This window comes from Scyliorhinus canicula, chromosome 22 (assembly GCF_902713615.1).
Source record: "Scyliorhinus canicula chromosome 22, sScyCan1.1, whole genome shotgun sequence".
NCBI lineage: Eukaryota > Metazoa > Chordata > Chondrichthyes > Carcharhiniformes > Scyliorhinidae > Scyliorhinus > Scyliorhinus canicula.
In genome coordinates this window covers 16,493,566-16,516,807 of record NC_052167.1, presented here as the reverse complement: position 1 = coordinate 16,516,807, position 23,242 = coordinate 16,493,566, and the positions used below count along the sequence as shown (strand labels likewise).

The following is a 23,242-nucleotide window of genomic DNA, read 5'->3' as shown; positions in this document are numbered from 1 at the left end:
ATAAAATATTTTCTAAAAAAACAACAAATAAAACTCCTGCATGCACAGCAGTTTGCATTTACTTCACATAATTAAACTAATATGTTTTATTAATAAATTAACAGATATAAACTAATATGCCCATTTACAGACCAGAGGAATAAAACAAATGGGAAAATAATTAATTTTCAAAAAAGAAAATCAGAATCCAAAAATGATTCTGCAAAGGCCATATTATTTGGCTTGTTGAGAACTGTAATTTTAGAAGCTGGCTTGATTCAGTGAAATGATAAATTCTAGTGACTTGCGATTACCTTCCATCATATCAGCGACGTTTACCCCTCCCTGGAATGGCCACTCCTTCCTGAACGTTCAATATTACTGCATCCTGCCAGTTACTAACGGTGAACAAATGTGCCAATCAACCATGTCCGGCTTCACACACAATGTGAGCTGGTGCATTGTTTAAAGGGCTGTGCTATTTATAACACCTTCCTCCTGCACAGCAGCCAAAAAAGCAGGGAGTCAGCTACAGAGGCCATCCCAGTTAGCCACTTGCACAAAAGGGATTCTATCTGTGGATATAAACAGTTTGTAGAATGACGATATATGACACAGTCTTTACGTGTGACTTTCCCATGTCCTTTCTGTTTAGGTATAATTATCGCCGGCTCTTGTTTCCCTATGAAGTTGTAATATCTTGCATTTCCACAGCGCCTAAAACATCACAAGGTGCTTCAGAGGAAAGAAAATTGAACACTGAGCCACATATTGGAGGTATTATGAGAGGTGGTCAAACGATTGGGTTTTAAGGAGGCAGAAGTGGTTAAAAAAAAAAGATGGTCCGGTTAAGGTTCTTTCATCATTAAACTAATGATTCCACAAATTAATTCTGCAAAGATAGACTGAAGTGCTTGGTACTTGAGAACAATTCTGCCTATTTAATAGGGTTTAATTTCCAATCATGAGCTTTCAACAGGGAGCCACGCTCATAGGCAGTCAGGTGTGGAGGCAAGGGACAGGGCTACCCCTCCATGTGCATTTCAGAACCCCACCATCTTCGTTAAATGGGGATCAAAACCTGCACAGTGTGAAGAACAGTCTGGGATTTAAATGGTCTATTAGCAACCAATGGGCAAGCTCTCTTTCCATCGGCGGAGCAGGGACTGCCTTTTAATTCCATTCTCTTTCCATTAAAGGAGGCGACTTCTCTCCAACGTTTTTATAGTCCCATCCCAACTTTGCAACATTGCCACAGATGCTCTTACTGTAGATGGCGAGTTGTGTCCTGTTGATCTCTGACCAGCCAGGTCGGTGCACTGGATCATTGAGGCACAGGGACGCCATGGTGAGGTGGATGAACTTTTCCCCACCACCTGCAGTGACCTGGAGGTCATCTGAAATTGCCAGTTGATCTCCAACAATAGAGCGGAATAACAGGGTCAATTGCTTCCCTCCCACACTGTCATTCCAGCAGGGCTGGTTTAGCTCACTGGGCTAAATCGCTGGCTTTTAAAGCAGACCAAGGCAGGCCAGCAGCACGGTTCGATTCCCGTACCAGCCTCCCCGGACAGGCGCCGGAATGTGGCGACTAGGGGCTTTTCACAGTAACTTCATTGAAGCCTACGCGTGACAATAAGCGATTTTCATTTCATTTTCATTCTGCCCCTGGGGAAATATGGAACTGGGGAACTGGCCGACAGTGTTAAATTGCTCGCTTCTCCCATTGGGGCCAGAAAAAACCCCACTCAATGTTACAACATCATGGACCCAGTTCATTGGCGTGAAGCGCCCTCGAAGCTCAGCTTTCTGATGGTACTGCAGAATGAAATGTTTAAAGAATGCGTTCCTGGCTCTGCCTTTTGGCAGGCAGACCGAACACAGATTGAAAACATTCCCAACTTTCATCACAAGATCATCACCAGGTAAAACATGCGCAGAATATTAAATCTGATCGCTCAGCTCCTAACCAGCAGTACAAAGTGTGAAAATGATCTCTTTAAAGTACACTGTGTTACTGAGAGTGATCAGGACGCGGTGTTCTCTCTGGGAAAAATACTGCTGAGGGTGGGATGTTATTGCCTTATTATAGAGCCATCCCAATTATTCAGTACAGACGGCCCACTCTTCTCAAAGAATATTCAAAGATAGCTTAGCAAAGTGGTAGACTTTATCTGGTATGCCGGGAGAATGGAGGATCAGACCTTTGTTTCTATATTCGCAGCTACTAATTAAATGCAGGATGAATCAATGGGTGGGACTATCTATATTGTCCTCCCCCTCCTGCAACATGTCTTGCCACGGTCAAGGTGACCCATGATTGGCTGGTGGCAGGATCTTCTGGTTTCGCCGCTGTCAACGGATTTTCCTGTTGTTTTTCTGGACTCTCCACTGCCAGAGAACGCATGGTTGGGTGGGGGGTGTGGGTGGGGTGGGCAGGGGGGCGGGATGTTGGAGTCGCTGGCGAGGCCAGCATTTATTGCCCAATCCCTGATTGCCCGTGAGAAAGTGACGGTGAGTTGCCTGTTTGAACCGCTGCTGTCCATGTGGTGTAGGTACACCCACAGTGCTGTTAGGAAGTCAATAATGTCGGAAAATGTGGCAGCTATTTTGCGCACTTCAAGTTCAAACACAACAGAGGCTACCGGCCAGATAATATGTTCTCCTGATGTTGGTTGAACAATGAATATGAACCAGTAATAAGTCCCCACTCTCCTTCGAGTAATGCCATGGGGTCTTTTACATTCACTTTGGATAGCACAAGAATCCCTTGGTTTAAGATCTCATCTCAATGAAGGGATACAACTTACGCACAATATCTTTTCATGAAGCACAATCTTAGGACAAATCTTTAAAAGGCTGCACGGAAATCTTAATTTAATTGAAATGTTAATGCCCCTCCTGGTGTTAACAAATTGGCAAGAAATTCTAGCTGAAATAAGTCTGGTAGAGTTGATGAGTAACTCGTCGAGTTGATGAGTAACTCGTCGAGTTGATGAGTAACTCGTCGAGTTGATGAGTAACTCATAGAGTTGATGAGGGGGAGCCATTGGGTGTGTGGTGTAATTGGACTCTCAGAAGGCTTTCGACAAAGTTCCACATGAGAGATTAGCATGTAAAATGGCATGGGAAAGGGGTAGTGTATTGATATAGAAAGAAAACTGGATGGCAGACAGGCAAGAAAGAGTAGGAATTAATGGGTCCTTTTCCAAAATGGCAGGCGGTGACTAGTGAGGTGCAGTAGGGATCAGTGCTGGGACCCCAGCTATTCACAATATATATCAATGATTTAGATGAGGGAACAAAATGTAATATCTCCAAATTTGCAGATGACAACATGTAGGGTGAGAGAGTGAGCTGTGAGGAGGATGCAGAGATCCCTCAGCGTGATCTGGACAAGTTGAGTGAGTGGGCAAATGAATGGCAGATGCAGTATAATTTGAATAAATGTGAACAAAAATGGGAAAGCAGACTATTATCTGAATGGCCATAAGTTAGGAGAGGGGAGTGTGCAACAAGACCTGGGCGTCCTCATACACCAGTCGATGAAGGTAAGCGAGCAGGTACAGCAGGCGGTAAAGAAGGCAAATGGGATGTTGACCTTAATAGTGAGAGGATCCGAGTACAGGAGCAGGGATGTCTTGCTGCAATGATACAGGACCTTGGTAAGGCCACACCTGGAATATTGTGTGCAGGTTTGGTCTCTTTATCTGACGAAGGATGTTCTTTCTACAGAGGGAGTTCAGCTAAGATTTACCAGACTGATTCCTGGGATGGCTAGACTGATATATGAGGAGAGATTGAGTCGGTTAGGACTTTATTCGCAGGAGTTCAGAAGAATGAGGGGGGATATCATAGAAAGCTGTAACAAGACTGGACAGGGTAGATGCAGGAAGGATGTTCCTGATAGTGGGTGCGTCCTGAACCAGGGTCACAGTCTGAGGATATGGGGCAGACCATTTAGGGCAGAGGCGAGGAGAACTTTCTTCACCCAGAGAGTGGTCAGCCTGTGGAATTCGTTACCACAGGAAGTATTTGAGGCCAAAATATTGTCAGCGGGATTCTCCGTTGCGTTGACAGCGTACCCATGCCCGTAGATTTCTCAGTGGAATATGGTGGCCATAATGGGAAATCCCGTTGGCAGGTTGTGGGAACAGAGAATCTTACTGCCGGCGAGGCCGTGCTGCCCAGGAAAATGCGGCTGGGGGAACGGGATAATCGCGCTCTGTATGTTTTCCAGAAGCAGTTAGATATCGATCTTGAAATGAAATGAAAATCCCTTATTGTCTCGAGTAGGCTTCAAATGAAGTTACTGTGAAAAGCCCCTAGTCGCCACATTCCGGCGCCTGTTCGCGGAGGCTGTTACGGGAATCGAACCGTGCTGCTGGCCTGCCTTGGTCTGCTTTCAAAGCCAGCGATTTAGCCCTGTGCTAAACAGCCCCTGCCTTGGGTGAAGGGATCAAAGGATATGGGGGGGAAGCAGGATTAGGCTATTGAGTTGGATGATCAGCCATGATCATAATGAATAGCGGAGCAGGTTCGAAGGGCCGAATGGCCTCATGTTGCTCCTATTTTCTATGTTTCTATGAAATTGAATCAACGTTCCCATACCTCCAGCAAGTGAATACTTTGGTTTATTGCTGCGTTTAGTAAGTGTTCCTTCAATAATATACATGGAATGTGAAATCTGAAGGACCTCGACATGTCCATTTAAGCAGCCGTTTAGAAGTGAAAATCAAAGCAATCTCGACGCTCCTTCCAAGGCTGGATGCTTGGAGGGTAGCACAGTGGCATTGTTACTGGATTAGCAATACAGCCAATGCTCTGTGGACGCAAGTTCAAATCTCTGGAGGAATTTAAATTCAATCAATTAATCTGGAATGAAAGGCTAGTCTCATTAATGCTGTTCTTGATGCTAATTTATAGCTGCTTCAGGGAAGGAATGTATCTGTTCCCACATGGCTGTGATTCCAGACTTCCATCAATGTGGTTGAATCAGCACTCCTCTCTGACGAGGCCGAGCGAGTTATTGGTCGCTCACTTCCACCTCCCAAGGGCAATTAGGGATGGGAAATAAACACTGGTCTTGCCAGCAATACTCACAATCCAGGAATGAATTTAAAAATGTGCTTTTGTGACAGGAGATGAAATATTCAAACTGTGGCCTTTCAATGAGCTCATTACAATTTGGAAATGCTGCCCTGATGAAATGAAATGAAAATTGCTTATTGTCACGAGTAGGCTTCAATTAAGTTCCCGTACCAGCCTCCCCGGACAGGCGCCGGAATGTGGCGACTAGGGGATTTTCACAGTAACTTCATTGAAGCCTACTCGTGACAATAAGCGATTTTCAGTTACTGTGAAAAGCCCCTAGTCGCCACATTCAGGCATGTTTTACGGGAATCGAACTGTGCTGCTGGCCTCCCTTGATCTGCTTTCAAAGCCAGCAATTTAGCCCAGTGTGCTAAACCAGCCCCTTGATAAAGTAGGGAGGATGTGTTCAGATTCACACCCTAAATCCTCACTTATACATGTGACAGTTCCATCTCCTTGCAGCAGATTAATTCTTTGGATAATTAGATGATTAAGTACTTGAATTACTTTTTAGTCATTATCTACTTGAACTAGATAAGTACTCCACACAATGACCTGGTTAAATAAATAACACTGCTGTTTAAACTGTTATCCTGTTCTTCACCGATTTGAGTTGGAACTTTCTCATTCCCGGGCATAGAACAAAGAACAAAGAAACGTACAGCACAGGAACAGGCCCTTCGGCCCTCCAAGCCCGTGCCGACCATGCTGCATGACTAAACTACAATCTTCTACACTTCCTGGGTCTGTATCCCTCTAATCCCATCCTATTCATGTATTTGTCAAGATGCCCCCTAATGCCAAGATGCTCCATATCTGGAGACATCGTGGACTGTGGGACTGACCCAATGGGGCCTTTCATCCTAGCCAGCAGAAATCATCGGAACGGGAGACCTTAATTATAACCAGGTTCCAAAGCAATGAAATTGTTTTTGACTTTTTAAAAAATAAATAAAGCGCCTCGATGGTGAGTTGGCAAAGTCCAAACCAATTCAGAGGGCCCATGCTTCGATTTGCAGGCCCTGTTGAGATCGCAGTGATCAGCAGAGGACGTTCAATGACCTTTCCAATCGCTCTGTATTTTTAGCCAATATGTAGCTGAGGAACGAGTGATTTGCTCAATCCACCTTCTTGTCACTCCTCCATTGCTCCAGATAATCAACTGCATTATTTTACATGCAATGGGACAAACGGGTGCAAGATGATATGGGATGTTGACCATCTGGGAGGCATTCAGACCAATTCAGAGTGAAATGAAAAAATGAAATGAAAATCTCTTATTGTCACGAGTAGGCTTCAATGAAGTTACTGTGAAAAGCCCCTAGTCTCCACATTCCGGCGCCTGTTCGGGGAGGCTGGTACGGGAATTGAACCGTGCTGCTGACCTGCCTTGGTCTGCTTTCAAAGCCAGCGATTTAGCCCAGTGTGCTAAAATCAATGGGCGTATAGCAAATGGATATCTGCATTTGTTTTGTTCGCCTTTTTAAATATGGCACTAAATTGCTTATCTTCAACATATTCAAACTTTCCAAATATCAATTGACCCTCTCATAATCATCAGTGCCTCTCTTTCTGTAACCACTTACCAAAGATCATTCCCTGCCTTCCTTACCTGTGCCCATTCCAAATCCATATTCTGTCAGCTCAGGCTCACGATCCACATTTACTTCATGTTCTCTATTTTCGGTAGCCTTGCCCCTGTGGGTCCTCAACTCATACTCCCACTGCTAGCTCCCTGGTCCTGTCCATTGGCCAGGCATGACTGTGCACATGGCATAGACAGCACCTTAATCACTGTGTAGCAGTCATACTATCTGTATGCACCACAACACAGATTTTAAGAACATTATTGCAAGAAATATAAAATATGAACATTTCTTACATTCATCACAGAAGCAAAATATGCCACTCGTTAACAAAGGATTGCTAATGCCAGTACCAACGCTGGTCGCAAAGGATTACCAGTGCTGGTTCTGGATAATATGGGAGAAGATTGGGCATATGGGGAAGGGAGAGAGGTGAGGTAACTGAGGAAACAAACTATAAGCAGAAATTGCCTTTCAGGCCCACAGAGTTAGCAGAAAAAGTTACAGTAAAAGGGCAACACGGTAGCATGGTGGTTAGCATAAATGCTTCACAGCTCCAGGGTCCCAGGTTCGGTTCCCGGCTGGGTCACTGTCTGTGCGGAGTCTGCACGTCCTCCCCGTGTGTGCGTGGGTTTCCTCCGGGTGCTCCGGTTTCCTCCCACAGTCCAAAGATGTGCGGGTTAGGTGGATTGGCCATGCTAAATTGCCCGTAGTGTCCTTAAAAGTAAGGTTAAGGGGGGGGGTTGTTGGGTTACGGGTACAGGGTGGATACGTGGGTTTAAGTAGGGTGATCATTGCTCGGCACAACATCGAGGGCCGAAGGGCCTGTTCTGTGCTGTACTGTTCTATGTTCTAAAACTCACTGTTAAAGGATTCAAATGCATCACCGGAGGTAGAGAATGCTAAGAGTCTATTTAGGTCGTGCAGAGCCAATCAAAAACAATATAAAACCACCTGCAGAAGGAATTAGGAAGGTTGTGACTTGTCCAAGAAATCATTGAAATCTCACATACCCAGGACCGAGCAAGTTGTCGTCTCTGTTAGTCTCGGGAAGAATTTGATGATCTGCTCGTATTAAATATATATATGAAGAAAATGCCTCCAATTTCACCTGAAATTATTTTGAAGTTGCCGATGAGATTTGTTGGCGAGATTTCACGCCCATTTTAATGAAGTAATCAATTATATTCCATCACAAACAAATGAAAGCCAGATACCCATCTGCAATAATGGCGCAATATTCTTTCGGTAAATTTATGTGCGTGAATAATTAATCACATCTTGCTTTGAAAGGTTCACATTACAAAGCGTAGCCAGCCTCTACCCTCCAGTGCAGAAAGAAAGCATTATAAAGGGACAATAAAATGAGCAATATAAAGAGATTATTCAGTAATTAATAATTGAGATGAATAGTCCATCTTCCCACTGACCTAAATCCTTTGGGATAAAGGTACATCGACTTGCAATGAACTCTCCATCATCAATCCTTACGCTCTGTTGCAGTGACACATGATGCACCATTTCCTTCTATTGGTTTAGTTTGCTTCATAGGATCGTTGAGAATTACAGCACAGGAACAGGCCATTCAGCCCATCTCTTGCTTTCTCTTCATAAACTATCCTCCCAGTTTAATCCCATTTACTTGTTCATTTCTCACACATTTTAACAGGCAGCAGTCTGATTTCTTTTTGAAAGGTTGGGTTGACTCCAATTCAACAATTTTTATAGATGCTATTTTGCCATGTAGGAAGGTCTCTATTACACATTGTCGAAAAAACAGACGAAGTTGAAAAGTTGGTTGATTCTTGGGAGTGTTACCTCGAATCCCAGCCTTACCCTTTGGAGTAGGTCCCCACGACGAGCTTTGTAATCAATGTGAAGAACAATATCCTGGTCCAGAGAGGGAGGATAATTCTGTCTGTCCCAGAGCACATATTATACTGTGGGTGGGAGTAAAGGGGCATTTTAGGGCAGACCTGGGGTGGGCTTTTGTGTCGGGTTTATCTTGTGTAAAGGGGAATGAGATTGGTCTTTGACATAATGAAACAGGTGACAATGCCGAATTGTCTCTTCTATTGAAGTCGGTGAAGCCAGGTTTTGGGGACATCATTCCCTTGACTTTATTTTTGATGGCTAGTTTTACTAGCCTTCCCTCACACTCTTACAAATTGTTGGGATTCTCGTGAAGGTGTTCTAACACGATTTGCACTGGGCTAGAATGGGGCGATGAGGGAGCATCGCGTATATTTGAGCCCATTATTCATTCTTTTGCGGGTACGATACAGAAGATAAGCTAGCACAAATGGAAATGTTTCTTGCAAGTATTCCGATTCAAATTTTTTACATTTAAACATTTGAAAAACATGACTACACAAGAGAAACCCGACACAAAAGCCCACCCCAGGTCTGCCCCCCTCCAGCAACCCAATCCCCCCCCCCCCCCCCCCTCAGCCTAACAGTGGATTGTAGCTAGTTCTCCAAAATGTGGAATAAATAAACCCCATCTCTTCTGGACCCCCCTCTTTCGCCCCTTTTAGGGCAAATTTCACCTTCTCTAAATGCAGGAACTCCATTAGATCCCCCAGCCATACTGGGGTACAGGGTGGAGAAGATTACCTCCACCCCATCAAAACCCACCTGCCAATGATCAGAGAGACGAAGGCTAAAACATCTGGCACTCCGAATATGGCCCCCAGGATACCAGGCTCCAAATTGAGGCGGGCGGCATGGCAGCACAGTGGTTAGCACTGTTGCTTCACTGTCAGTGCGCAATCCACAAGTTCTCCCTGTGTCTGCGTGGGTTTCCTCCGGGTGCTCCTGGTTCCTCCCACAAGATGTGCTTGTTAGGTAATTTGGACACTCTGAATCCTCCCTCTGTGTACCCGAACAGGCGCCGGAATGTGGCGACTAGGGGCTTTTCACAGTAACTCCATTGCAGTGTTAATGTAAGCCCACTTGTGACAATAAAGATTATTGATGCACGATCAATGACTACTAAAGCGAGGTTGTAGTCCAACTGAAGGCTTTAATAAGCTAGATGTTTCCCCCAGCAGCTCAGGTACCGAAAGGAAGCTGTTGGGGTGGCACGGGCTCTTATACCCCGCCTTTCAGGGCGTAGCTACCATACAGGCTCGACCAATGGAAAGCATACATTATCTACCAATGGTGTTCCAGCATTACTAGGTACCATAATACCTCTACGCAGACTACCACAATTATTATTCAAATTAGATTGCTGAAATGGTGCTGAAATCCTCAGGCAGGAGCAGGATATATGGACATGATTAGTTGGGCCCCTCCCACACCATTCACAAATGTCCTCTACCACCTCAAACAGTCGCCTCATCCTCGACTTTGTCAGGGGCGCCCTGTGGACCGCCCGAGTGGAAATGATGTAATGAGAATTCAGAAGCAGCTTCTCCTACAATATTAATATTAATGCCGTTTCTTCTGCAATGAAATTTCTGTTCTGAATGGCTATCGTGCTTAGCTGCGTTGCATTATCCATTGACTTGTACGATCTCATTCCATTAGTGATGCTATTCTTACCAGAGCTGTCCCTGGAGTATTGTTACTGAGTGTCTCGCTCACAGATTGGCAAGGTCACCTTTGCAAAGAACATAGAACATAGAACATAGAACAGTACAGCACAGAACAGGCCCTTCGGCCCTCGATGTTGTGCCGAGCCATGATCACCCTACCCAAACCCACGCATCCACCCTATACCCGTAACCCAACAACCCCCCCCTTAACCTTACTTTTATTAGGACACTACGGGCAATTTAGCATGGCCAATCCACCTAACCCGCACATCTTTGGACTGCGGGAGGAAACCGGAGCACCCGGAGGAAACCCACGCACACAGGGGGAGGACGTGCAGACTCCACACAGACAGTGACCCAGCCGGGAATCGAACCTGGGACCCTGGAGCTGTGAAGCATTTATGCTAACCACCATGCTACCCTGCTGCCCTTACCTTTTGTTACCCAATGAACCTTCAGATCGAGAAGGGAAGCTGCTCCGAGATTAATTGATTTTCCCAAGTGTACTTCAGCAGGTTGATAACGTTGGAAGGGGAGAGGAAAATATTTCTTATTAGATCAACTAACAACAGGAGAGCAAGACTATCATTGGATCTAATTCCATTTTCTCTTTCTTGGCATGTTGCTTGTAAACAGTTGCCCATATCTTAATTTGCACCATGTCCCGCTCCCCTAACAGCCCTGCCCTCGCTGACCTACCTTGTCCCCTGGTCGGCCACTGTCCCCTTTTTAAAATACTCGTCCTTAAAATAGCCCTGTTGCCTCACTCCTCCCTACCTCTGTAATCTCCTCCAGCCCCACAATCCTTCCAGATATCTGCACTCCCCTCTTTCTAATATATTGAGCATATCCAATCTAAATCATTTCACTATTGGTGGCCACTCCTTCGACTGCCTCGGGCCCAATATCTGGAATTCCCTCTCACTACCTGATGTGACCATCAATTCACTCGAGACACGATAGGAAGTAAACTGTGGCTTTAATAGACTCACAACTGAGCCTGCCTGCGACCAGAAGAACTGAGGGCAGACTCACAAGGCTGCAGTCATTTATACTTCCGGTAGTGGGAGGAGCCATGGGCAGAGCCGAGGGTGGAGCCCTGTACAAGCTCCTCATCTCCCCCTGTGGCTCACAGACAGAGCCCACAAGGACACAACGCTATACAGTGCGAACGCAATACTATACAGTGTGAATTACATGATGTACATTCACCACACTACCTCGCTGCCTTCCTATGTCACTTCCTCGCTTTGTGACACTCCTTAAAGCCTACCTCTTTGACTAGGCTTTTGGTCACCTGACTTTAGTGACCACAGCCGAGTCCTGGGATAAGATAAACTAATTTTATTACAAAGTAATAATATGTACTCTTCTGATCCCAGCTAGGCCTGAGTTGTCGGTTCCAAACCTAGCTGACTTTTATATTAGAGGTTATTAGACGGCCCATGGACTCCCCGTCCCTCAGTGAGGGGAGATCATGCCCAGCGAGGCTCATGGGGAGGCTAATAGTTTTGTAATGGACAATTTTAATACTTAATATTGAATAACTGCTTAATATTGTGATTAACCAAAGCTGCAGGCATTTGTTTGTGTGTGTGTGCAAGGTTAGAGAGAGGAGCTGCAAAACTGATATGCCAGCTGTATGAAGGACGAGATAGTAAAGCCAGGAGAAAAACAACTCCTTCTATGGAATGGAGGAATACTAGTAAGAAGCAAAGCCAGCCATTGTCTACGTGAATGCCTGTGTTTAACCTGCTTATCTTTTGAATGTATAAAGACTGAAGGTTGCTGCGCTCGGGGCGCCTTCCTCTCTCTCCTGTGGTTAGAGGAACGTGTCCTCTGCAGAGTAAGAAATAAACGACTTGCTCATATCCATGACTAATTGTTTCTGAGTTTTCCTTTTTCCCACCACAGTTTCCACGTTGTATATCTTGCATGGATTACAACACTGGCCTAATATCTCTTTATATCAGTATTTTGAATAAAACATCTGTTGCTACTACATTCATCAACATTAATTAAAGCATGTACTCTAGTTATTTGCTGAACTGTTAAGTCTTTGTAAATCCCATTCGATGATATAGAACATAGAACATAGAACAGTACAGGCCCTTCGGCCCTCGATGTTGTGCCGAGCAATGAACACCCTACTCAAACCCACATATCCACCCTATACCCGTAACCCAACAACTCCCCCCCCTCCCTTAACCTTACTATTAGGACACTACGGGCAATTTAGCATGGCCAATCCACCTAACCCGCACATCTTTGGACTGTGGGAGGAAACCGGAGCACCCGGAGGAAACCCATGCAGACACGGGGAGGACGTGCAGACTCCGCACAGACAGTGACCCAGCCGGGAATCGAACCTGGGACCCTGGAGCTGTGAAGCATTTATGCTAACCACCATGCTACCGTGCTGCCCTCTGCTCAACACATAATTTTGTGATTTTAACAGCAAGCTGGGACGTTCTGTTTGTAATCATCTCACCAAGGTCATTCTTAAATAGTTTGAATAGCCATTGTGTCAGGATTTATGCCTTTGTGATTGCACTAGTCACCCGGTCTCAGATTGAGCTGTCCTCATTCAAGAATGTTCTCCAGCTTCTTTTTTCAAACCAATTTTCTATCCAATTTACCGCTTCACCTCTGATCGTACAAATCTGACGTATAAATCCTGGTAACAGACCATGACAAACATTGGCGGAAGCGATACAACATGAACCACATTTCTTTCATCTGATAATTCGGTCACTTCTCTCAAGCCCATCAGGAAAATCAAGCGGGGCGAGGTCATGGAGCAATTTGAACACGAGGGTGAGGGTTTTAAATTTGAGGGGCAGGCGTCTCCGTTCCGCGATTTTGCAATCGCCGATCGGGTGGAGAATCCCTTTTCAGGCCGAAATCAGGGGCGGTGCCTGTTTGAGGCAGGTTTTGTATGCTCCGCCCCCCCCCCCCCCCCTCTAAAATGGCTTTGTCGCGTGTCGCACGCCGTTGGGACGGCCTCAGTGCGTCGCCTGCTGCCCCTCCCCCCGATGCTCGGCCCCCGATGGGCTGAATTCCCGGCCTTTCGGGCGGGAGGCGCACTGCTGGCCGGGGAGGGGGGGGGTGGCTTCCGCGAAGACGGGGGGGCGGAAACGGGTGGGGGGTGGCCAGGGGGTCAGTATTTGGCAGGTCGGGTCCGCGTGCGGCCTGTGCCATTTTATATGGCGCGACCGCTGCAGGTTGTCGCTATGCGCATGCGCGGCCATGGACACGGCCATTCTCCGGACGCTAATATAGTGGGAGCCGGGAGTTTTACTTGGCACATCTGCTAAACCCTGACCGGGCGCAGGATCAGTGAGGGTTTGGTGCCGATTTTGTTTCACGTAAAATACCGCGGATCGTCCACACTTACGCTCAGAAATGGAGAATTCGGACCGAGGTGTTTCCACATCAGGAACCAACGTAAGTCAGTCCAATAACTGAGTGAGGCATGACCCTCTCTTCATGTAACCTAGAAGAGTTTTGTTTCATACTTGGGATCTGCACTAGATAGTTTTATAATAATAGACACTAATGGGTTATATATTCCATTATTGATGTCAAGCTAACTGGTCTGCAATTGCCAAATGTGGACCTCTGTCTTACCTTGGACAAAGACTCAGAATTAATATCTAGTCGCCTGGTGGTATCCACATTTTCAGGGAGCTGGAGAACAAGTCACAGAAAGCACTCCATTTCAATTCTTCATTCTTTGCAACTCTTCACTGGGCACCACTCACCTGAAAATTCATGAACCAAAGAACCACAGAATTCCTACAGTGCAGGAGACCATTCGGCCCATCGAGCCTGCACCGACCTTCAGAAAGAGCACCGTGCATAGGCCCATTCCACCTCCCTGTTTCCGTAACCCCACATAACCTGCTCATAAGGAGCAATTTAATATGGTCAATCCACCTAACCTGCACATTGTTGGCATGTGGGAAGAAACCAGGGCACCCGGAGGAAACCCACGCAGACATGGGGAGAAAGTTCAAGCTCCACACAGACAGTCACTCCGAATCCGGAATTGAACCTGGGTCCCTGGTGCTGTGAGGCAGCAGTGCTAACCACTGAGCCACTTTTCATTGTCTGTTCGCATATTTACATATCGGATGATTATCCGAATCGGTACAACACCTTGAGGGGAGGAATTTATTTTGAGGTTCATCTCCCCACTTCTCTTCCTGCGAAGATTGTTGTTCGTTCCTTCTTCGTACTTATCCTGTTATGAAGTTCCCCACATTTGGATTAATTGTAATTTTGGGGATGATACAAAATGTGTGCTAGTGAATTAGTCAGCAACCCCCCCCCCCAACCCCAACCCAACTGCGCGATTCTCCTTCCACTCAAGTGAATGGGTGGGAAAGTCAGAAGTATTTTCCACTACTGGACAAAGTTACAATTACCCTCCTCGATCATATAAAATCACAGCAATCTGTTTCACCACTGCCTGATTGTCATCCATGCTTGATGATCCATGCTTGATGATCCATGCTTGATGATCCATGCTTGATGATCCATGCTTGATGATCCATGCTTGATGATCCATGCTTGCAGTAACTGTTGTGAATGCTGCCTGATGGTATATTTGTTCCCAATCTATTTTGCACCTATTCTCTTCCTTGGCTAATCCCTTAACTAACTCAAAAAGTATTCCATCTCCTTGCTTTTGATTCCTTGCTCAAGCACTTGGTTCAAATACTTTGCCAAGGTAATATCGATTTTCCACTTTGCCTGATTGATCTCTATTTTTTTTTAAAAAGGGCGCGGGCACTACCGGTGGGCCAGCACAGCGCTGGAGTGGTTCACGCCGCTCCAGCCTCCCTTCCCGGCGCCAACTGGGCGCTGTGCCAACCCACACATGCGCGGGGGACTTCCTCAATGTGTCGGCCCCGATGCAACATGGCGTGAGGGTTCAGGGGTCGGCCACATAGTAAAATAGGGCCGGGGCTGCCGAGGCCGGCCCGCCGATCGGTGGGCCCCGATCGCAGGGCAGACCCCTTCGGAGGCCCCCCCCACCACCACCACAGACCGCCCCCAGACCCTACGCGCAGAGTTCTCGCCGGCTGCGAGCAGGTGTGAACGGCGCCGGCGGGACTCTGTCCATCAAGGCTGGAGAATCGGTGGCCTGGCCGCAGACAGTGGTCCGCGGCCGGCGCCGCGCCAAACCCGCCAGCGCAAATGGCGCTGATTCTCCGCTCCTCGGAGAATCGCGTGCCGGCGTCGGGGCGGCGTGGCGCAGTTGCGGCAATTCTCCGGCCCGGCGCGGGGCTCGGAGAATCCCGCCCAATGTTTTTCTCTCTCGATATATTTTCAAATTTGATGGTCCATGCTTGATGATCCATGCTTGATGGTCCGTGCTTGATGGTCCATGCTTGATGGTCCATGCTTGATGGTCCATGCTTGATGATCCATGCTTGATGATCCATGCTTGATGATCCATGCTTGATGATCCATGCTTGATGGTCCGTGCTTGATGGTCCATGCTTGATGATCCATGCTTGATGGTCCGTGCTTGATGATCCATGCTTGATGGTCCATGCTTGATGGTCCATGCTTGATGGTCCATGCTTGATGATCCATGCTTGATGATCCATGCTTGATGGTCCATGCTTGATGATCCATGCTTGATGATCTATGCTTGATGGTCCATGCTTATGGTCCATGCTTGATGGTCCATGCTTATGGTCCATGCTTGATGATCCATGCTTGATGATCCATGCTTGATGATCCATGCTTGATTGTCCATGCTTATGGTCCATGCTTGATGATCCATGCTTGATGATCCAGGCTTGATGGTCCATGCTTGATGATCCATGCTTGATGGTCCATGCTTATGGTCCATGCTTGATGATCCATGCTTGATGATCAATGCTTGATGGTTCATGCTTGATGGCCCTGCTTGATGGTCCATGCTTGATGGTCCATGCTTGATGATCCATGCTTGATGGTCCATGCTTGATGATCCATGCTTATGGTCCATGCTTGATGATCCATGCTTTCAATAACGGTTTTAAATGTTGTCCGCTGGGTACATTAACTTCATTATCTCTTGCCCCTTCTCCATCACATTAAATTTAATATGGGCGGCACAGTACCACAGTGGTTAGCACTGTTGCTTCACAGCGCCAGGGTCCCAGGTTCGATTCCCCGTTTGGTCACTATCTGTGCGGAGTCTGCACGTTCTCCCCGTATCTGCGTGGGTTTCCTCCGGGTGCTCCGGTTTCCTCCCATAATGTCCCGAAAGACGTACTTGTTTGGTGAATGGGACACTCTGAATTCTCCCTCTGTGCACTCGAACAGGCGCCAGAATGTGATGACTAGGGGCTTTTCACAGTAACTTCACTACAGTGTTGGTGTAAGCCTACGTGTGACACTAATAAAGATTATTATTAATGATTTTCCGTTTTACAATCATAAACCCTACTTCTGCTGCGCACCTCTGATGGACTGGGAAATATCACTGTCACTCAGGCTTCCAAACCTTCTGCTTTCCTTTAAAATACTGAGCCAGGAGACAGTCTTGCATTAGAATATTATACATTTTTCTCCTGCGTAATAGCTTGCTAATTGTTGCAAATGAAAATCTAGCTGCTTCACATTCTATTTGTGACACAAATATTGGATTGTTTCAGAGTGCACCAGTCTGAAGTAGTCTGGTTAATATAATTTATCCAAATTAATCCTGGGTAGTGATCAATAATGGCTCCCTGCTCATGACCTTGTGAACTTTCTCTATCGATGATGCCGTCTAGCCTTGGCCGCCTCCTCTAATTGAATGTCAGGACCAGAGGGTGACCTGAGAAACCATGGCGACAGCCACACTGAGGAGACATGGTGGCACCGCATCTAGTCTACCTCAGCTCAAATGGGCTTTTTTTTATTCGTTCATGGGTGTCGAATTAATGCCCATCTCTAATTACCCTTGAGGGGTAGTTGAGAGTTAACGACATTGCTGTGGGTCTGAAGTCAATTGTAGGCCAGACCAGGTAAGGACGGCAGATTTTCTTCCCTGAAAGACATTAGTGAACCAGGTGGGTTTTTACAACAATCGATTCATGGTCATCACCAGATTTTTATTGAATTCAAATTTCACCATCTACAGAGGCAGGATTTGAACCTGGGACCCCAGAGTACTCTGCGTCTTTGGATTGACAATACCGCTACGCCACTGCCTCCCCTTGGTGTTATACTGATCCATACACTGGCTATCAAGCCAGCTGAGCTAAATATCACCTCCCGCTCCCGCACCCCCAGAGACCCTATAAGGTCACCAAACCCATCTCCAAACTATGCCAACATAAACATTGATTGAAAAGACTGGAAAATTCTGCAGGAGAAAGTATGGCACATTTGTATAACCTTCTCTCACCGCCTCCAACCTTCTTATTTTTAATTTTTTGCCTTTATTCTTTATTTTAAAAACCCATCTGTCAATGTGCATATACAATTGATGTGCGGAAGTGTATAAGAAAGGTGGATGGTGGCCGGCTGGGCCAACTCCATACTGAGGAACCTGCAGTCACCTGGATTATAGATAAACATCAGTGGTATGGAGGGCATTAGCTATGAGGAGCGGTCGAATAAACTCGGTTTGCTCTCACTGGAAGGACGAAGGTTGAGGGGCGACCGGATAGAGGTCTACAAAATTATGAGGGGCATAGACACAGTGGATAGTCAGAGGCTTTTCCCCAGGGTGGAGGGGTCAATTACTAGGGGGCATAGGTTTAAGGTGCGAGGGGCAAGGTTTAGAGGAGATGTACGAGGCAAGTTTTTTTACACAGAGGGTAGTGGGTGCCTGGAACTCGCTGCCGGAGCAGGTGGTGGAAGCAGGGACGATAGTGACGTTTAAGGGGCAACTTGACAAATACATGAATGGGAATAGAGGGATACTGACCCAGGAAGTGTAGAAGATTTTAGTTTAGACGGGCAGCATGGTCAGCACGGCTTGGAGGGCCGAAGGGCCTGTTCCTGTACTTTTCTTTGTTCTTTGTTCTATTTTCTTTACTCAAACACAAACCTTGGCATCAATCAATTCGTAGCACAATTTCCTCTTCTCATTTTGCTCTTCTCACGTTCAGATTATGCTTCTTCCTCCTCGTGCTTCTTAATTAAAGCCTCCACTTCCTTCTGCTCAGCAGCTTGGTGACCGTCCACTTCTTCAGCCGATAGTTTGCCCACGTCTATGGTCTTATTCAGCACTTTCGCTGCTAATGCAAGTGACGACTCCAAAGTCATGTCACCCACCTTGAAATCTTGCTTCAGCATAGATACTGCAGCAGCGCTGTGATTCCCGATGTATGGGGCTTTGCAGCCTGCGTCGTTTCCGCTGGGGTCACTCTGATACAATTGGCAGAGTGAAACACCAACAGGACGCTGGATATCACAGAGTGTTGTGACCAACTCCTCACACAGCATCAGCTCCTGGTACCTCTGGGCAATCAATCGCAGCTCCATTGGGAAGAACATTGGCATCTGATGTTATTCCTGCGACACTACAAGCCTTATCATCATTTAGTTGATCTATTTTTTCGGAAAAGAAAACTTCATCCAGTAGCTTGTGCAGGCGGCGTCTCTCTACAGCCACTTGTCATTTGCTGAGATCCCCAGGCTCCCATTCCACCTGCTAGAGCCGCCCTTCTGGCGAGGATATGCTCGTCCCGCGAGTCATATCTTCCAGACATTGGTTTAGATCAAAAAAGCTCCCACCGACCCAACCAGGCAACGAGACGCTGACTCCGCCTCCAACCTTCCCACCTCCCCGCCCACAAACCTCTGAGAATATTCAAGACTAAAATAAATATGCCGTTGTCACAAATGAATCCAGGGTTATAGGGGCAGGGCAGGAAAGTGGAGCTGAAGTAGAAGATTTGGGCAGCACAGCAGCATATTGGTTAGCACCATGGCTTCATAGAGCCGGGGCCCCAGGTTCGATTCCCGGCTTGGGTCGCTGTCCGTGTGGAGACTGCACGTTCTCCCCGTGTGTGCGTGGGTTTCTTCCGGGTGCTCCGGTTTCCTCCCACATTCCAAAGATGTTCAGGGGTAGATGGATTGGCTATGCTAAATTGTCCTTAGTGTCCAAAAAAGGTACGGTAAGGTGGGGTTACGGGGATAAGTTGGCAGTGCGGGGGTAGGGTGGAGGTGTAGGCTTCGGTAGGGTGCTCTTTCCAACAGCTGGTGCAGACTCGATGGGCCGAATGGCCTCTTTCTGCGCTGTAAATTCTGTGAATCAGCGCAGCTTTATTGAATTGTGGAGCAGGCTCAACGGGCTGTATAGTTTACACTGGCTCCAACTTCTTCTTCAGAACTTCCAGCAAGAGCAATATCCCCATCAGAGACCCCCTCCATCACAGAACCCCCCTCATCACAGACCCCCACATCACAGACCCCCTATCACAGAACCCCCCCCATCAGAGAGCTCCAACATTACAAACACTCTTGCTATGATTGACAGCTCCTCCCCACATCAAAAGCAGCTAAGTGCTTTCCCCTTCTCTTTTCCACAGCAGAAAAACCTGAGCTGCTTTTGATGTGGTGAGGAGCTATCAATCATAGCAAGACTGTTTATAAACATTGTGGTTGGCATCAAAGCAGGGTAATGGAGATACATTCAAGCGTGCAGGGAAAGATCAATAAACAATTCACCAAGCGGCTGTCTCTGGAGTAATAAAACTGTCAATCACTGGTTAATGCCATGTGTTGCTGTGTAAAATTGAATGGAAGATCTGTATTTCAAAGGTTGTCAGGGGCGTTCAAGCCCTTGTATGGGGCCTTCGAGGGAGCCTCTGACATTTGTAACAGCTGCTGCTTCGAACATTTCTGTCCCAGGCAACAGGTATTAGAAAAGGGTAAATGGAAAGGCAAGGATTTTTCAACCTACAGCCTAGACTAGTTTCAGCATTCATGCAGGGGTCAGATGGGGGGGGGGGGGGGGGAGTCTCTGTTGGGGGTCTGATGGTGGGGTCAGATGGGGGGGTCTCTGTTGGGGGTCTGATGGTGGAGTCAGATGGGGGGTCTCTGTTGGGGGTCTGATGGTGGGGTCAGATGGGTGGGGGTCTCTGTTGGGGGTCTGTTGGTGGGGTCAGATGGGTGGGGGTCTCTGTTGGCTAAACAGCTGGCTTGTAATGCAGAACAAGGCCAGCAGCACGGGTTCAATTCCCGTATCGGCCTCCCCGAACAGGCGCCGGAATGTGGCGACTAGGGTCTTTTCACAGTGACTTCATTGACGCCTACTTGTGACAATGTGATTATTATATTATTATTATTGTATATGAAATGAAATGAAAATCGTTTATTGTCATGAGTAGGCTTCAATGAAGGTACTGTGAAAAGCCCCTAGTCGCCACATTCCGGCGCCTGTTCGGGGAGGCTGGTACGGGAATTGAACCATGCTGCTGGCCTGCCTTGGTCTGCTTTAAAAGCCAGCGATTTAGCCCAGTAACTGCTTTGACACATGTTTGGAATAAAATACATTAAAAAAGAAAATGTCTTCACCCAGAGAGTGGTGAATCTGTGGAATTGACTAACACAGAAAGTAGTAGAGGCCAAAACGTGTAATTTCAAGAAGGAATTAAATTCAGCTCTGGGGCTAAAGGAATCAAGGGATATGGTGGGGGAAAGCGGGATCAGGGTATTTAACTCTATGATCAGCCATGACCACACTCACTGTACATGTCTTCCCCCTGGGTCCCGCACTTCCTTGATCCCCACAAATTCCGTTCTTTTGTTCAACAAAATGGCTGCCCCCCTACAAGGCTGCCCCCCTGCCCTGCGACTATGAGTCAAACCTCGAGTGAAATACTTGTCCCACCCATCCCTTCCTCAACCTAACTTCACCTGGAGATGCGTCTCCTGTAAAAAGATCACCTGTATCTTCAAACTCCTCAGGTGCACAAAAACCCCGAGACCTCTTAATCAGCCCACTCCCCTCTACCGTCCACCATCAGCCCCCTCCAGCTCTGCCTCCTCGAAGACCACCCTAAATCGGGCCCATCCAAGATGGCCCCCCTCTCCATCCATGACCACGCTCAGTCGCCAACTCTGCCAATTCGCAAACCCCCCCTCCCGCCTCCCTGCCCCATCCCCTCCCGTCTCCCTCCCCCCCTTCCCCCACCTGGCCACCTCTCTCGATCTCCTCCACTATCCTCCAACTATGACCCCTCGTCTGGACTGTCCCACCTTCGGAAACATTCTCTCTGAATCTACCCTATCTAATCCTGTTCGAATTTTAAACGTTTCTATGAGATTCCCTCTCACTCTTCTAAACTCCAATTAATATAATCCTAAACAACTTAGTCTCTCCTCATATGACAATCCCGCCATCACAGGAATCAGTCTGGTAAACCTTCGCTGCATTCCCTCGAGAGCAAGAACATACTTCCTCAGAGAAGAAGACCAAAACTACACACAATACTCCAGGTGTGGCCTCACCATTGCCCTATACAATTGCAGTAAAACATCCCTATTCCTATACTCAAATCCTCTAGCTATGAAGGCCAACATACTTTCTTTACTGCCTGCTGTACCTGCACGCTTACTTTCAGCAACTAATGCTCGAGGACACCAAGGTCTCGCTGAGTATTCACCTCTCTCAATTTACACCCATTCAGATAAGAATCTGCCTTCCTATTTTAGCGACCGAAGAAGATAACCTCACATTTATCCACATTATACTGCATCTGCCATGCATCTGCCCACTCACTCAGCCTGTCCAAATCCCACTGAAGCATCTCTGCATCCTCCTCACAGCTCACCCTCCCACCCAACTTTGTAACATCTGCAAATTTGGAGATAATTTAGTTCCCTCATCCAAATCATGAATATATCATGTGAACAGTTGGGGTCCTAGCCTGACATTCGATTCTTCGCTAGATTGGGAATTCCATGGCTGGCGATGGGCGGCGAAGAATCCATCCCTTAATAATCTGTTTCATTTTTGGATGAAGTTTCAAAAACCTGTAGATTTTCAGATTGGTGGATTTGTAAACGACAATAAGGCATAAAAAGCACAAACAGATCAAATTCAAGTTCGTTATCGAGGCTGACAGTTCACAGGCAGTTATAATATATTTATTGGAAAGCCAGATATAAAAATGGCGTGAGATTTCAAAGGGGCTTCATACAGGACAACGCTGCCCATGAATAAGCAATAACAAACGGAATATTTGATCGACAAGCCATGCAATCGTCAAAAGGCAATGAGAAGTTACTAGCAGTGTGGCTGCACACACTATTCAGCTGCAGAAAGATGATCTTATTTCTTGATAATACATCTGAAACCATTCGGCTTATTCAGATATGCTGCAATATAGTAAATAAAGGTTTCTACACTGATTGAATGACTGCAATCTCCCCAAGAGCCTCAGTTTACCTGAATTATCTATTACCTGAAAGTGCAGAATTTGAGTTGTGACTTCAGCCTTGTTGTCTGCATTGCTTTAGTAACATATACACTGTGAGGTTAGACTGGTTTGTTCTGTTAGAGTCCCTGTTTTTCTGTGATTGATGGCAGTACCAGTGGCCAGTGACACCCCTGTTGTTACTGTGCAATGGCATTTCATAACATTTATCAAGTCATAATGCATGAATAGTAATTGACCTAACCGCTGGCCTGGTTTAGCACAGTGGGCTAAACAGCTGGCTGGTGAGGCAGAACAAGGCCAGCAGGAGTGCGGGTTCAATTCCCGTACCAGCCTCCCTGAACAGGCGCCGGAATGTGGCGACTAGGGGCTTTTCACAGTAACTTCATTGAAGCCTACTTGTGACAAGAAGCGATTATTACTGATATTGAATTAAATGGGCAACGTGGCAGCAAGTCCAGACACGACAGACATGCCCTGGATTTGATCTCTGGCCTCACTGCCCGGGGAACAGAGAGGAGAAATCAGCCATTCCAATTCTAACCGGTGACACTTAAGTGTATTCGTGCCTATGGATTGTGTGCACGTGTGTTATGGGTCCATGTACTGAGCATGTATGTGCTGAGTGTTGCTCATACATGTCAAACAAGGACGTGAT

General features: G+C 46.8%; 1 protein-coding gene and 1 long non-coding RNA gene across 2 annotated transcripts in view; both read right to left on the bottom strand.

Moving 5' to 3' along the window:
* LOC119956094 overlaps positions 1 to 424 on the bottom strand; it is a 33,336-nt gene extending 32,912 nt beyond the window's left edge. Inside the window, exon 1 of the long non-coding RNA XR_005458585.1 lies at positions 294 to 424. This is a non-coding gene — a long non-coding RNA (uncharacterized LOC119956094). The remainder of the gene's footprint in view (positions 1 to 293) is intronic.
* Positions 425 to 18,291: 17,867 nt separating this feature from the next.
* Positions 18,292 to 18,897, bottom strand: LOC119956093 (proteasome subunit alpha type-4-like). Its single transcript, XM_038782947.1, has one exon. The coding sequence runs from the start codon at positions 18,698 to 18,700 to the stop codon at positions 18,308 to 18,310; it is 393 nt and encodes a 130-aa protein (XP_038638875.1). The 5' UTR covers positions 18,701 to 18,897; the 3' UTR covers positions 18,292 to 18,307.
* Between the last annotated feature and the right edge of the window lie 4,345 nt (positions 18,898 to 23,242).